Source organism: Bombina bombina, chromosome 4, assembly GCF_027579735.1.
Source record: "Bombina bombina isolate aBomBom1 chromosome 4, aBomBom1.pri, whole genome shotgun sequence".
NCBI classification, from domain to species: Eukaryota; Metazoa; Chordata; class Amphibia; order Anura; family Bombinatoridae; genus Bombina; species Bombina bombina.
This window is the reverse complement of record NC_069502.1, coordinates 925,631,678-925,646,442: the sequence shown is the minus strand read 5'-3', so window position 1 is coordinate 925,646,442 and position 14,765 is coordinate 925,631,678. Positions and strand designations below refer to the sequence as shown.

Below are 14,765 nucleotides of genomic sequence, written 5' to 3'. Positions count from 1 at the left end.
GATAGAATCCAGGCCCAGGCCAAACAAAACCTTCCCCTTGAATGGTAGGGAAAGCAAGCGAGACTAAGAAGTCATGTTAGCAGACCACGATTTTAGCCACAGAGCCCTGCGGGCTAAAACAGAAAACCCTGATGTCTTAGCATTCAGGCGAATAATCTGCATGTTAGCATCACAAATGAAGGAATGCGCTACCCTTAGGGCTTTGATTCGTTCTAGAATCTCATCGAGGGGAGTCTCCACCTTGACCAGTAGTTGGAAAACGAACCGCCGTGAGTTGGAACATCTTCTGCAACATGGGCTCCATCTTTTTATCCATGGGTTCCTTAAAAGAGGAACTATCCTCAAGCGGAATGGTCATTCTCTTAGGGAGTGTGGAGATAGCACCATCCACCTTAGGGACGGTTCTCTATAGTTCGAGCTGCGCGTCCGGAATGGGGAAAAGCTTTTTAAAAGAAGATGAGGGGGAAAAGGACGAACCCAGTTTATCCCATTCATTCTTAATAATGTTTGCCATCTTGATAGGAACCGGGAAGGCCTGGGGCACTACCCTGTCCTCGTAAACCCTATCCAGTTGAGCATTTGAAGAATCCTCCGGGAGTTTCGGTTTCGGGAACCTCCAACGTAGCAAGCACTTCCTTCAGCAGAAAACGCAAATGCTCCATCTTAAATTTGAAAAAGTAGCCGATTCCGACACAGAAGCAACATCCTCTGATAAGTTGGAATTGTCCTCCTCTGCGGATAATCTGTCTGAGACATCCAGCGGAGTTGAAGAACCCTGAGATGGATAGCAGTACCGTACCTTCCGCTTGCACTTAGTAGGACAAGGCATCGCATTTATGGCCACAGAAACCACTGTCTGTAACTGATCGGTGAAGTCATGAGGCCAAAGGACCCCTCCCGCAGGAGGATTAGTAGTGCCCTGGGGAACTGCTTGGGTAATTGTAGATGATTGTAGGGAATGCACCTAGCGGGCAGAGAAACCTCAGGTGGATGGCTCAGTTGTACTAAATACTCTATTCTTTTTTGATATAGCAATATTGTCAAAGCATGTGGAACAGAGTTGCGTCGGCGGTTCGACCGGAACCTCCTCACAGTATACACAGTTAATAGGTTTAGATAAAGAGGGAGTGTCCTCTAACATATCATATAGCTTGCACCTTTATTACCGACTTGATCAAATTAATAAATGGCACCTTTATATCCCAATAGCCGGGGCACTCACCACCTCCTATGACCCGGACTACAAAAAACAGCTTCCGTCTCCTCCAAACGCAGGTCGAGAAAGAGGAAGTTACAAAGGCCACACCCAGTCACATGGAGTGCCATGCAGTACAGCCCCTACACTCGAGAAAGAGACGTGCCAAAAAAAGCCCACCTCAATCTCTCGCTAATGAACTGACTGTTCCACACTGACAGAGCCTCATCTCACACAAGTGCAGCAGAAAACACAATAAACAATATTATGCATAATAAAATCCCCACTGTTCCATAACCCCCTTCCGAGGGTATTACCCTAGATTCTATAAAGATAAAAGGAGCCACACTGTGACCATGTCTTCTTGCATTATCACATATATATAACTGAAATGATCTTACAAGAATCAACGCCGTGGAACAGGAACACGGCCCTTCAAGTGTGACAGGGTAGTAGCATCGCTCCTCACATAGACTTGAGAGAAGAAAAGCAGGCAGCGAAACTCGTCAACGCTGATTGCTAATGTAGCTGCTAAACTGAGTCGGGATGGGTTCGCAGAAAGACTCTCCCTGCATCTCTGGACTCTTACATTCACCCATGCTCTCACTGAGAGACTGACAGGACTATTTAAAACTCCAGTCCCATTTCGAGGAGTACTACCCTCCATAAGAGACTACTCCGAATCTTCCGACACTTCTCTGCCAACCTCCTGTGACGAAAGGCAAAGAATGACTGGGGGATGAGGGGAGTGGGGGAGGTATTTAAGCCTTTGCCTGGGGTGTCTTTGCATCCTCCTGGTGGCCAGGTTCTTATTTCCCACAAGTAATGAATGAAGCAGTGGACTCTTCTCCCATGAAGATGGAAATGGTTAAATAATGCATTACACTTTAACTAAACCCCTTAGATTTTAGTTGACTAAAACAATCTACTCAAGCAAGCAGCTGATAAGAATGTAATCAGAGGTTTAACTAGAAACCACAGGGCCCACGTGCAAGAATCTATGAAGGTTGCAGTTGCGACCTCTGCACCCCCTTTCAAATGCTCTGAAGTCTCTCAATCTCTCCCACCCCGACTGTGAGCCTTATTTCTACTGCTACATCTTGTTTACATAGCTTTTCTGTATTAAATATTGCAGTACTGAAATATTGATTATAGGTGGTGGTTTCACCAAGCAAAAGCAGCTATTTAAAATGGCAAAATAAAGGTTCAATTGCTATTTGTAAACATTATACACTCCAGCAGGTAAAATAAGTGAACTTGTTAAAGAGGAGACAAAACAATGGGGCCGATTTATCAATGGCCAAATAGCCCCTGATGCCCCTGTTTCTGCAAGAGCCTTTAGGCTCGCCGGAAACAGCAGTTAAGCAGCAGTCTTAAGACCGTTGCTCCTTAAATTAACTAGTCCGCCGCCTCTGAGGCTGCGGTCTGCAATCAACCAGATCAGATACAATCGGGTTGATTGACACCCCCTGCTAGCAGCCGATTGGCCGCAAATCTGCAGGGGACAGCATTACACAAGCAGTTCACCAGAACGGCTTGTGCAATGTTCAATGCCAACAGCGTATGCTGTCAGCATTCAGCGATGTCGGGCGGACATGATTCGCTACAGCGAATCCTGTCCACCAGCCATTTGGTAAACCGGCCCCAATGTCTCATTAATAATTGATTTGGAAACAGATGACTTTGAACTGCAGCCTCTAACGGTAGAGATAATATAAAAGAGACTAAAAGGGACATTAAAGTAATTTTGTGCATGCACAGCATATATAGGCAATTAAGCAATGTATTGCAAGAAATCATAAAAAAACTATATAAGCATATGTCACATTGTTAACACACGCCTAGATTTAGAGTTTAGCGGCCAAAGGGGTGCGGTAGCTACGCATGCTTTTTTCTGGCCGCACCTTTTAAATACTGCTGGTATTTAGAGTTCACAGAAGGGCTGCGTTAGGCTCCAAAAAAGGAGCGTAGAGCATATTTACCGCAACTGCAACTCTCAATACCAGCGGTGCTTACGGACGCGGCCAGCTTCAAAAACGTGCTCGTGCACGATTCCCCCATAGGAAACAATGGGGCAGTTTGAGCTGAAAAAAAACCTAACACCTGCAAAAAAGCAGCGTTCAGCTCCTAACGCGGCCCCATTGTTTCCTATGGGGAAACTCTTGCTATGTCTGCACCTAACACCCTAACATGAACCCCGAGTCTAAACACCCCTAACCTTACACTTATTAACCCCTAATCTGCCGCCCCCGCTATCGCTGACCCCTGCATTTTATTATTAACCCCTAATCTGCCGCTCTGTACACCCAACCTACATTATACCTATGTACCCCTAATCTGCTGCCCCTAACACCGCCGACCCCTATATTATATTTATTAACCCCTAATCTGCCCCCCACAACGTCGCCGCCAGCTACCTACAATAATTAACCCCTAATCTGCCGACCGCACCTCACCGCTACTATAATAAAGTTATTAACCCCTAATCCGCCTCACTCCCGCCTCAATAACCCTATAAGAAATAGTATTAACCCCTAATCTGCCCTCCCTAACATCGCCGACACCTAACTTCAATTATTAACCCCTAATCTACCGACCGGATCTCGCCGCTACTCTAATAAATGGATTAACCCCTAAAGCTTAGTCTAACCCTAACACTAACACCCCCCTAAGTTAAATATAATTTAAATCTAACAAAATAAATTAACTCTTATTAAATAAATTATTCCTATTTAAAGCTAAATACTTACCTGTAAAATAAACCCTAATATAGCTACAATATAACGAATAATTATATTGTAGCTATTTTAGGATTAATATTTATTTTACAGGCAACTTTGTATTTATTTTAACCAGGTACAATAGCTATTAAATAGTTAAGAACTATTTAATAGCTAAAATAGTTAAAATAATTACAAAATTACCTGTAAAATAAATCCTAACCTAAGTTACAATTAAACCTAAAACTACACTATCAATAAATTAATTAAATACAATACCTACAAATAACTACAATTAAATAAACTAACTAAAGTACAAAAAATAAAAAAGAACTAAGTTACAAAAAATAAAAAAATATTTACAAACATTAGAAAAATATTACAACAATTTTAAACTAATTACACCTACTCTAAGCCCCCTAATAAAATAACAAAGACCCCCAAAATAAAAAAATGCCCTACCCTATTCTAAATTAAAAAAGTTCAAAGCTCTTTTACCTTACCAGCCCTGAAAAGGGCCATTTGCCGGGCATGCCCCAAAGAATTCAGCTCTTTTGCCTGTAAAAAAAAACATACAATACCCCCCCAACATTACAACCCACCACCCACATACCCCTAATCTAACCCAAACCCCCCTTAAATAAACCTAACACTAAGCCCCTGAAGATCTTCCTACCTTATCTTCACCATGCCAGGTTCACCGATCCGTCCTCCGAAGTCTTCATCCAAGCCCAAGCGGGGGCTGGCGATCCATAATCCGGCTGAAGTCTTCTATCAAGCGGCGGCTGAAGAGGTCCAGAAGAGGCTCCAAAGTCTTCATCCTATCCGGGAAGAAGAGGAGATCCGGACCGGCAACCATCTTGATCCAAGCGGCATCTTCTATCTTCATCCGATGACGAACGGCTCCATCTTGAAGACCTCTGACGTGGATCCATCCTCTTCTTCCGACGTCCAACTGAAGAATGAATGTTCCTTTAAGGGACGTCATCCAAGATATAGGTAGGTGGAGGCGACGTTGGGTGCGGCAGATTAGGGGTTAATAAATATAATATAGGGGTCGGCTGTGTTAGGGGCAGCAGATTAGGGGTACATAGGTATAATGTAGGTTGTGGCGGTGTACGGAGCGGCAGATTAGGGGTTAAAAAAAATATGCAGGTGTCAGCGATAGTGGGGGCAGCAGATTAGGGGTTAATAAATATTATGTAGGTGTCGGCGGTATTAGGGGCAGCAGATTAGGGGTACATAGGGATAACGTAGGTGGCGGCGGTTTGCGGTCGGCAGATTAGGGGTTAAAAAATTTTAATAGAGTGGCGGCGATGTGGGGGGGGCCTCGGTTTAGGGGTGCATAGGTAGTTTATGGGTGTTAGTGTACTTTAGAGCACAGTAGTTAAGAGCTTTATAAACCGGCGTTAGCCCAGAAAGCTCTTAACTACTGACTTTTTTTTGGGGCTGGAGTTTTGTCGTTAGATTTCTAACGCTCACTTCAGCCACGACTCTAAATTGGGGCGTTAGAAAGATCCCATTGAAAAACATAATTTATGCTTACCTGATAAATTCCTTTCTTCTGTAGTGTGATCAGTCCACGGGTCATCATTACTTCTGGGATATTACTCCTCCCCAACAGGAAGTGCAAGAGGATTCACCCAGCAGAGCTGCATATAGCTCCTCCCCTCTACGTCACTCCCAGTCATTCGACCAAGGACCAACGAGAAAGGAAAAGCCAAGGGTGAAGTGGTGACTGGAGTATAAATTAAAAAATATTTACCTGCCTTAAAAACAGGGCGGGCCGTGGACTGATCACACTACAGAAGAAAGGAATTTATCAGGTAAGCATAAATTATGTTTTCTTCTGTTAAGTGTGATCAGTCCACGGGTCATCATTACTTCTGGGATACCAATACCAAAGCAAAAGTACACGGATGACGGGAGGGATAGGCAGGCTCTTTATACAGAAGGAACCACTGCCTGAAGAACCTTTCTCCCAAAAATAGCCTCCGATGAAGCAAAAGTGTCAAATTTGTAAAATTTGGAAAAAGTATGAAGCGAAGACCAAGTTGCAGCCTTGCAAATCTGTTCAACAGAGGCCTCATTCTTGAAGGCCCAAGTGGAAGCCACAGCTCTAGTAGAATGAGCTGTAATTCTTTCAGGAGGCTGCTGTCCAGCAGTCTCATAAGCTAAACGAATTATGCTACGAAGCCAAAAAGAAAGAGAGGTAGCGGAAGCTTTTTGACCTCTCCTCTGCCCAGAGTAAATGACAAACAGAGAAGACGTTTGTCGAAATTCCTTAGTTGCCTGTAAGTAAAATTTTAGAGCACGGACTACATCCAGGTTGTGCAGTAGACGTTCCTTCTTTGAAGAAGGATTTGGGCATAAAGAAGGAACAACAATCTCTTGATTGATATTCCTGTTAGTAACTACCTTAGGTAAGAACCCAGGTTTAGTACGCAGGACTACCTTATCCGAATGAAAAATCAAATAAGGAGAATCACAATGTAAGGCTGATAATTCAGAGACTCTTCGAGCCGAGGAAATAGCCATTAAAAATAGAACTTTCCAAGATAACAACTTTATATCAATGGAATGAAGGGGTTCAAACGGAACGCCCTGTAAAACATTAAGAACAAGGTTTAAACTCCATGGTGGAGCAACAGTTTTAAACACAGGCTTAATTCTGGCCAAAGCCTGACAAAAAGCCTGGACGTCAGGAACTTCTGACAGACGTTTGTGTAACAGAATGGACAGAGCTGAGATCTGTCCCTTTAATGAACTAGCAGATAAACCCTTTTCTAAACCTTCTTGTAGAAAAGACAATATCCTAGGAATCCTAACCTTACTCCAAGAGTAACCTTTGGATTCACACCAATATAGGTATTTACGCCATATCTTATGGTAAATCTTTCTGGTAACAGGTTTCCTAGCCTGTATTAAGGTATCAATAACTGACTCAGAAAATCCACGTCTTGATAAAATCAAGCGTTCAATTTCCAAGCAGTCAGCTTCAGAGAAGTTAGATTTTGATGTTTGAAGGGACCCTGTATCAGAAGGTCCTGTTTCAGAGGTAGAGACCAAGGTGGACAGGATGACATGTCCACCAGGTCTGCATACCAAGTCCTGCGTGGCCACGCAGGTGCTATTAGAATCACTGATGCTCTCTCTTGTTTGATTCTGGCAATCAATCGAGGAAGCAACGGGAAGGGTGGAAACACGTAAGCCATCCTGAAGTCCCAAGGTGCTGTCAGAGCATCTATCAGGACTGCTCCTGGATCCCTGGATCTGGACCCGTAACGATGAAGCTTGGCGTTCTGTCGAGACGCCATGAGATCTATCTCTGGTTTGCCCCAACGTCGAAGTATTTGGGCAAAGACCTCCGGATGAAGTTCCCACTCCCCCGGATGAAAAGTCTGACGACTTAAGAAATCCGCCTCCCAGTTCTCCACTCCCGGGATGTGGATTGCTGATAGGTGGCAAGAGTGAGACTCTGCCCAGCGAATTATCTTTGATACTTCCATCATAGCTAGGGAGCTTCTTGTCCCTCCCTGATGGTTGATCTAAGCTACAGTCGTGATGTTGTCCGACTGAAACCTGATGAACCCCCGAGTTGTCAACTGGGGCCAAGCCAGGAGGGCATTGAGAACTGCTCTCAATTCCAGAATGTTTATTGGCAGGAGACTCTCCTCCTGACTCCATTGTCCCTGAGCCTTCAGAGAATTCCAGACGGCACCCCAACCTAGAAGGCTGGCGTCTGTTGTTACAATTGTCCAGTCTGGTCTGCTGAATGGCATCCCCCTGGACAGATGTGGCCGAGAAAGCCACCATAGAAGAGAATTTCTGGTCTCTTGATCCAGATTCAGAGAAGGGGACAAGTCTGAGTAATCCCCATTCCACTGACTTAGCATGCACAGTTGCAGTGGTCTGAGGTGTAAGCGTGCAAAGGGTACTATGTCCATTGCCGCTACCATTAAGCCGATTACCTCCATGCATTGAGCCACTGACGGGTGTTGAATGGAATGAAGGGTGCGGCAAGCACTTTGAAGTCTTGTTAGCCTGTCCTCTGTCAGGTAAATCTTCATTTCTACAGAATCTATAAGAGTCCCCAGGAAGGGAACTCTTGTGAGTGGAACGAGTGAACTTTTCTTTTCGTTCACCTTCCATCCATGTGACCTTAGAAATGCCAGCACTAACTCTGTATGAGACTTGGCAGTTTGAAAGCTTGAAGCTTGTATCAGAATGTCGTCTAGGTATGGAGCTACCGAGATTCCCCGCGGTCTTAGTACCGCCAGAAGAGCACCCAGAACCTTTGTGAAGATTCTTGGAGCTGTAGCCAATCCGAATGGAAGAGCCACAAACTGGTAATGCCTGTCTAGGAAGGCAAACCTTAGGTACCGATAATGATCTTTGTGAATCGGTATGTGAAGGTAAGCATCTTTTAAATCTACAGTGGTCATGTATTGACCCTCTTGGATCATAGGTAAAATTGTCCGAATAGTCTCCATCTTGAACGATGGAACTCTTAGGAATTTGTTTAGGATCTTTAAGTCCAGGATTGGTCTGAAAGTTCCCTCTTTTTTGGGAACCACAAACAGATTTGAGTAAAACCCCTGTCCCTGTTCCGATCGTGGAACTGGATGGATTACTCCCATTAACAAGAGCTCTTGTACGCAGCGTAGAAACGCCTCTTTCTTTGTCTGGATTGTTGACAATCTTGACAGATGAAATCTCTCTCTTGGAGGAGAGTATTTGAAGTCCAGAAGGTATCCCTGAGATATTATCTCTAGCGCCCAGGGATCCTGAACATCTCTTGCCCAAGCCTGGGCGAAGAGAGAAAGTCTGCCCCCCACTAGATCCGATCCCGGATCGGGGGCCCTCAATTCATGCTGTTTTAGGGGCAGCAGCAGGTTTCCTAGTCTGCTTGCCCTTGTTCCAGGACTGGTTAGGTTTCCAGCCTTGTCTGTAGCGAGCAACAGCTCCTTCCTGTTTTGGTGCAGAGGAAGTTGATGCTGCTCCTGCTTTGAAATTACGAAAGGAACGAAAATTAGACTGTCTAGTCTTGGCTTTGGCTTTGTCCTGAGGCAGGGCATGGCCTTTACCTCCTGTAATGTCAGCGATAATCTCTTTCAACCCGGGCCCGAATAAGGTCTGCCCTTTGAAAGGTATATTAAGCAATTTAGACTTAGAAGTAACATCAGCTGACCAGGATTTTAGCCACAGCGCCCTGCGTGCCTGAATGGCGAATCCTGAATTCTTCGCCGTAAGTTTAGTAAGATGTACTACGGCCTCCGAAATGAATGAATTAGCTAGTTTAAGGACTCTAAGCCTGTCCGTAATGTCGTCCAGAGTAGCTGAACCAATGTTCTCTTCCAGAGACTCAATCCAGAATGCCGCTGCAGCCGTGATCGGCGCAATGCATGCAAGGGGTTGCAATATAAAACCTTGTTGAACAAACATTTTCTTAAGGTAACCCTCTAACTTTTTATCCATTGGATCTGAAAAAGCACAGCTATCCTCCACCGGGATAGTGGTACGCTTAGCTAAGGTAGAAACTGCTCCCTCCACCTTAGGGACCGTTTGCCATAAGTCCCTTGTGGTGGCGTCTATTGGAAACATTTTTCTAAATATCGGAGGGGGTGAGAACGGCACACCGGGTCTATCCCACTCCTTAGTAACAATTTCAGTAAGTCTCTTAGGTATAGGAAAAACCTCAGTACTCGTCGGTACCGCAAAATATTTATCCAACCTACACATTTTCTCTGGTATTGCAACTGTGTTACAATCATTCAGAGCCGCTAACACCTCCCCTAGTAATACACGGAGGTTTTCCAGTTTAAATTTAAAATTTGAAATATCTGAATCCAGTCTGTTTGGATCAGAACCGTCACCCACAGAATGAAGTTCTCCGTCCTCATGTTCTGCCACCTGTGACGCAGTGTCTGACATGGCCCTAATATTATCAGCGCACTCTGTTCTCACCCCAGAGTGATCACGCTTACCTCTTAGTTCTGGTAATTTAGCCAAAACCTCAGTCATAACAGTAGTCATATCCTGTAATGTGATTTGTAATGGCCGCCCAGATGTACTCGGCGCTACAATATCACGCACCTCCCTCTGAGCGGGAGATGTAGGTACTGACACGTGAGGCGAGTTAGTCGGCATAACTCTCCCCTCGTTGTTTGGTGAAATTTGTTCAATTTGTACAGATTGACTTTTATTTAAAGTAGCATCAATACAGTTAGTACATAAATTTCTATTGGGCTCCACTTTGGCATTGCAACAAATGACACAGGTATCATCCTCTGAATCAGACATGTTTAACACACTAGCAAATAAACTTGCAACTTGGAAATACAATTCAATTAGAATAATATTAAAATGTACTGTGCCTTTAAGAAGCACAGAAGATCTATGACAGTTGAAAATTAATAAATTGAAACAGTTATAGCCTCAATCCTTGTAAACAACACAACTTTAGCAAAGGTTTAATCCCATTAGCAAAGATAACAAATTCTGAAAGCAGGAAACAAATTACAGAATAAACGTTTTTTATCTCAGTCAAACTATAATTCTCACAGCTCTGCTGAGAGAAATTACCTCCCTCAAAATAAGTTTTGAAGACCCCTGAGCTCTGTAGAGATGAACCGGATCATGCAGGGAATACAATGAGTTGCTGACTGAAATATTTGATGCATAGAAAAAGCGCCAAAAAACGGCCCCTCCCCCTCACACACAGCAGTGAGGGAGAACAGAAACTGTCAGAAAAACAGATTAAGCAACTGCCAAGTGGAAAAATAGTGCCCAAACATTTATTCACACAGTACCTCAGCAAATGAAAACGATTTTACATTCCAGCAAAAACGTTAAACATAATCTCTAGTTATTAACCAGCTTTATGTATTTCTTACAGTGTAATTCTAGTGAAGTACCATTCCCCAGAATACTGAAGTGTAAAGTATACATACATGACATTATATCGGTATGGCAGGATTTTCTCATCAATTCCATTGTCAGAAAATAAAAACTGCTACATACCTCTATGCAGATTCATCTGCCCGCTGTCCCCTGATCTGAAGTTTACCTCACTCCTCAGATGGCCGAGAACAGCAATATGATCTTAACTACTCCGGCTAAAATCATAGCAAAACTCTGGTAGATTCTTCTTCAAACTCTGCCAGAGAGGTAATAACACACTCCGGTGCTATTTTAAAATAACAAACTTTTGATTGAAGATATAAAACTAAGTATAATCACCATAGTCCTCTCACACATCCTATCTAGTCGTTGGGTGCAAGAGAATGACTGGGAGTGACGTAGAGGGGAGGAGCTATATGCAGCTCTGCTGGGTGAATCCTCTTGCACTTCCTGTTGGGGAGGAGTAATATCCCAGAAGTAATGATGACCCGTGGACTGATCACACTTAACAGAAGAAAGATAGGATACGCAATTGGCATAGGGGGATCTGCGGTATGGAAAAGTCGCGGCTGCAAAGTGAGCGTTAGACCCTTTCCTGACTGACTCTAAATACCGGCGGTAGCCCAAAACCAGCGTTAGGAGCCTCTAATGCTGGTTTTGACGGCTAACGCCAAACTCTAAATCTAGGCCACAGTGTGCAGATTTTGCTGTTTCAGAGCAGTATTTGGATACACCCTTTAAAAAGGTTTTTGAGTATGTTTATCTTCTTGTCTTTGAGTCAGTCAGAGCAACATGTACATGAGTTCATAAGTAACTTACAGAAAAAAGTTAAAAAAACAAGTACTTTTTTTAAAACTTTTCTTAATGAAACACATTATGTTAGATACTAAACCCAATTTTCTTTGTTTTGTGATTCGGATAATGCAGGCAATTTTAAGCAACTTTCTTAAGCCTTTCAACTTTCTCTTTGTATCTTTATTTGAAAAAGCAGGAATGAAAGCTTAGGAGCCCATTTTTGGTTCTGAACCCTGGATAGCGCTTGCTGATTGGTGGTTACATTTAGCCACCAATCAGCAAGCGCTAGCTAGGTGCTGAACCGCCATTCTTTAGCACACATAGGGCTAATTTTTATGTTACCACCAGATTCCAAACTTCACCACTTCAATGGAAACTAGGCCATAATTGTTTTAGACTTTAATGGAGATACCGTAAATGTTTTTATCACCAGTTTCCAAACTTCCCCACCTCAATGGAAACTATGCCGTATTTGGGATATAACTATGTTAAATGTATGGAAATGTGACATTTCTAAGCAATTAATTAAGATGAAAAATGATGTCCTAGTTTCCATTGAGGTGGTAAAGTTTGGAAACTGGTGGTAACATAAAAATTAGCCCTATGCATGCTAAAGAACTGTGTATTTTTCTGAAAAGGTTAGGAAACCCTTGTCCAACATCATTTTATGGCCCCAGCATTAACATTTTAATCCCCTCACCTATAGCTTCCTTTTAGTCGAGGGGAATATAGATTTTTTCTAAATACTCTGAAGATAAATAAATAAAACAATAAATAAGTAATCTCTTTAAAATAACAAGGACGATCAAAGCATGGGTTGAAATAATGTAAAATCTCAGAGGTCATTATAAAGTCTATGGGTTCATTTTCATAAATGTCTTTATTATTTAGTGATGATAAAATAATAGTTTAATTATATTCTTTATTATTTAGTGATGATAAAATAATAGTTTAATTATATGTCTAAAAAAGTTTCCTATCTTAATTCTGACGTTTGCTGGTTTTAAACAATTTTAAAAAATGTCTGAAAAGAAAAAAAAAAAATCACATCTACCTCATACCTAAGTATAGTTGTTTTTTTCTAGATGATGAATTTAGAGGAAAAAACTTTAAAGAGACATAAACGTTCAAAAAGAAAATGCTCTATTGTGATGCAATATTTTATTATTGCACTATTTCTTGCTTATACTGTAACTATGTGTTTAACCAATGCAAAGGTGCTAAACATATAGTTAAAGTCATCTCCAGAGTAGAAATGCACTACTGGGAGCTAGCTGAACATCTGGTGAGCCAATCACAAGAGGCATATGTATGTAGCCACCAATCCCCAACTAGCTTTGCTGCTCCTGAGCCTACTTAGATATGCTTTTCAGCAAAGGATACCAAGAGAAAATAGTCAATTTGATAGTAGATCAAATCAAACTGCATGCAAATGCTTGTGCACTAACTGTGGGTGGCAAATGGCGCCTCTAAATCCTGAGCAAGGGATACCTTGTCCACCTACTTGTTATAGTAAATGGGGCCTATAAACTTTGATGTAAACAAAAAAAGAAATTGTCCAATTAGAACATTAATTTATTTATTTTGATTTCAAAAGTAAAATGAAGGTACCTGGACATGAAGGACAGCACTGCCCTGGGAGTATGGTAGGGCTGGTACAGCCTGGTACAGGGCAAGTAATCAGGGCACACATTTCTCGTCCATTATAGCAGTAACACTCGCGACACCCGTCATGCCAACTCTCCTCATTGTCATGACGCCGCCCATCCATTGAGAGGCAAGAGCCTGTTTTGATTGGTGGAATAACAGATGCTGGGGCCTCTGAAATAAGACAAAAACAGGAAAACAAAAACAATGCGCATTAATACTAATTATCAACAAGCCATTAGCTGTAATCAAAATTTAAATGTGCGAATGGTGAATTCCAATTTTGACTATAATATCTGTTTACATATAAATGATTTTTACCATTGATCAAATATGGATTGAAAAAAAGCTAGCGGTATTTTTTTTTATCCGAGCAATGTTATAGCTTAAAGGGAGATGAAACTCAACATTTTTCTTTCACGATTAAAGGATACTAAGTGAATGATGCAAAATTGATAATAGAAGTAAATTGGAAAGTTGTTTAACATAATATGTTCTATCGGAATCATGAAAAAAAAAACATTGTGGGTGTCATGTCCCTTTAACAGCGTTTTTTTTTCATGTCTAATTACTCTAAAATTATTTACAATACAATGGCCACTGGATCCTAGGAGCTCTGCAATCTAATACATAAATCTCATGATGAAAAGTCATTAAGTAATCATTTTGGCAGCACATTTTCACACAAATAATATTATTTCCCGAATATACTGGAAGATTTCTTTCTGTTGCTAAAACATTGATCCCTCAAAACTAAAACTGGTATAATGTACTTGAAGTCAAATCTCGTTACAATAACAAGAATCAAATAGACAAAAAATAGTAAAAGCTTGTATCTTGATAACCGCATATTTAAAGGGACAATAAATGAAAACTGAAATGTACGTACATGAATAGAATTCAGATTTGAAGAAGAAGCAATTTTCCAATACGCGCGTATCAGAAAAACGCTCCTACTAAAGTTATGACTTTCCATCACAAACATTGACATTGCAATAGATGCTCTCTAAGCAGGTGAAGTGTTTGAATAAGAGTGCACGAAGCATACATACATATTCGCTGTCCATTAAAAGCTATCACATAAGCATTGGTAATCTTTTCTAGACCCATTTCTACTTATTCATTTATATGGCAAAAAATGCTTCTATTTAAAAGTGAAATGCATAAATTTGCATTTCAATTTTGAGTTTTGCATCCTTTAAAAATGATGAAAACCAGCTGATATTACATTTTAAACTACATTACTGTCCAGATCCATATGTCAAATTCTCTTTTTTTATATCTTCTTTAAGGATTATATCCAGATCGTGAATGTAAAGTCTCCCACAATACTGTAAACGGAGAAACATCATGCTGCTGTTTACAGCCTTCTACTAAATTATATAATTTGCAGCTAAATGGGTTTAAAAAAAACTACTACACTCATACATATTTTACTTGTGTAAGGCTGAATAAAAAACATTTACCAAACCAGTCAATATGGTTAACAAAATATGTGTTAAACA

General features: G+C 41.5%; 1 protein-coding gene across 3 annotated transcripts in view; it reads right to left on the bottom strand.

Moving 5' to 3' along the window:
- CRIM1 (cysteine rich transmembrane BMP regulator 1) overlaps window positions 1–14,765 on the bottom strand; it is a 1,124,265-nt gene that overhangs the window by 147,566 nt on the left and 961,934 nt on the right. For all 3 annotated transcript variants that reach the window (XM_053711878.1, XM_053711879.1, XM_053711880.1), the window contains one exon: window positions 13,225–13,434. In XM_053711878.1, coding sequence (XP_053567853.1) covers window positions 13,225–13,434 — 210 coding nt within the window. The remainder of the gene's footprint in view (window positions 1–13,224; window positions 13,435–14,765) is intronic.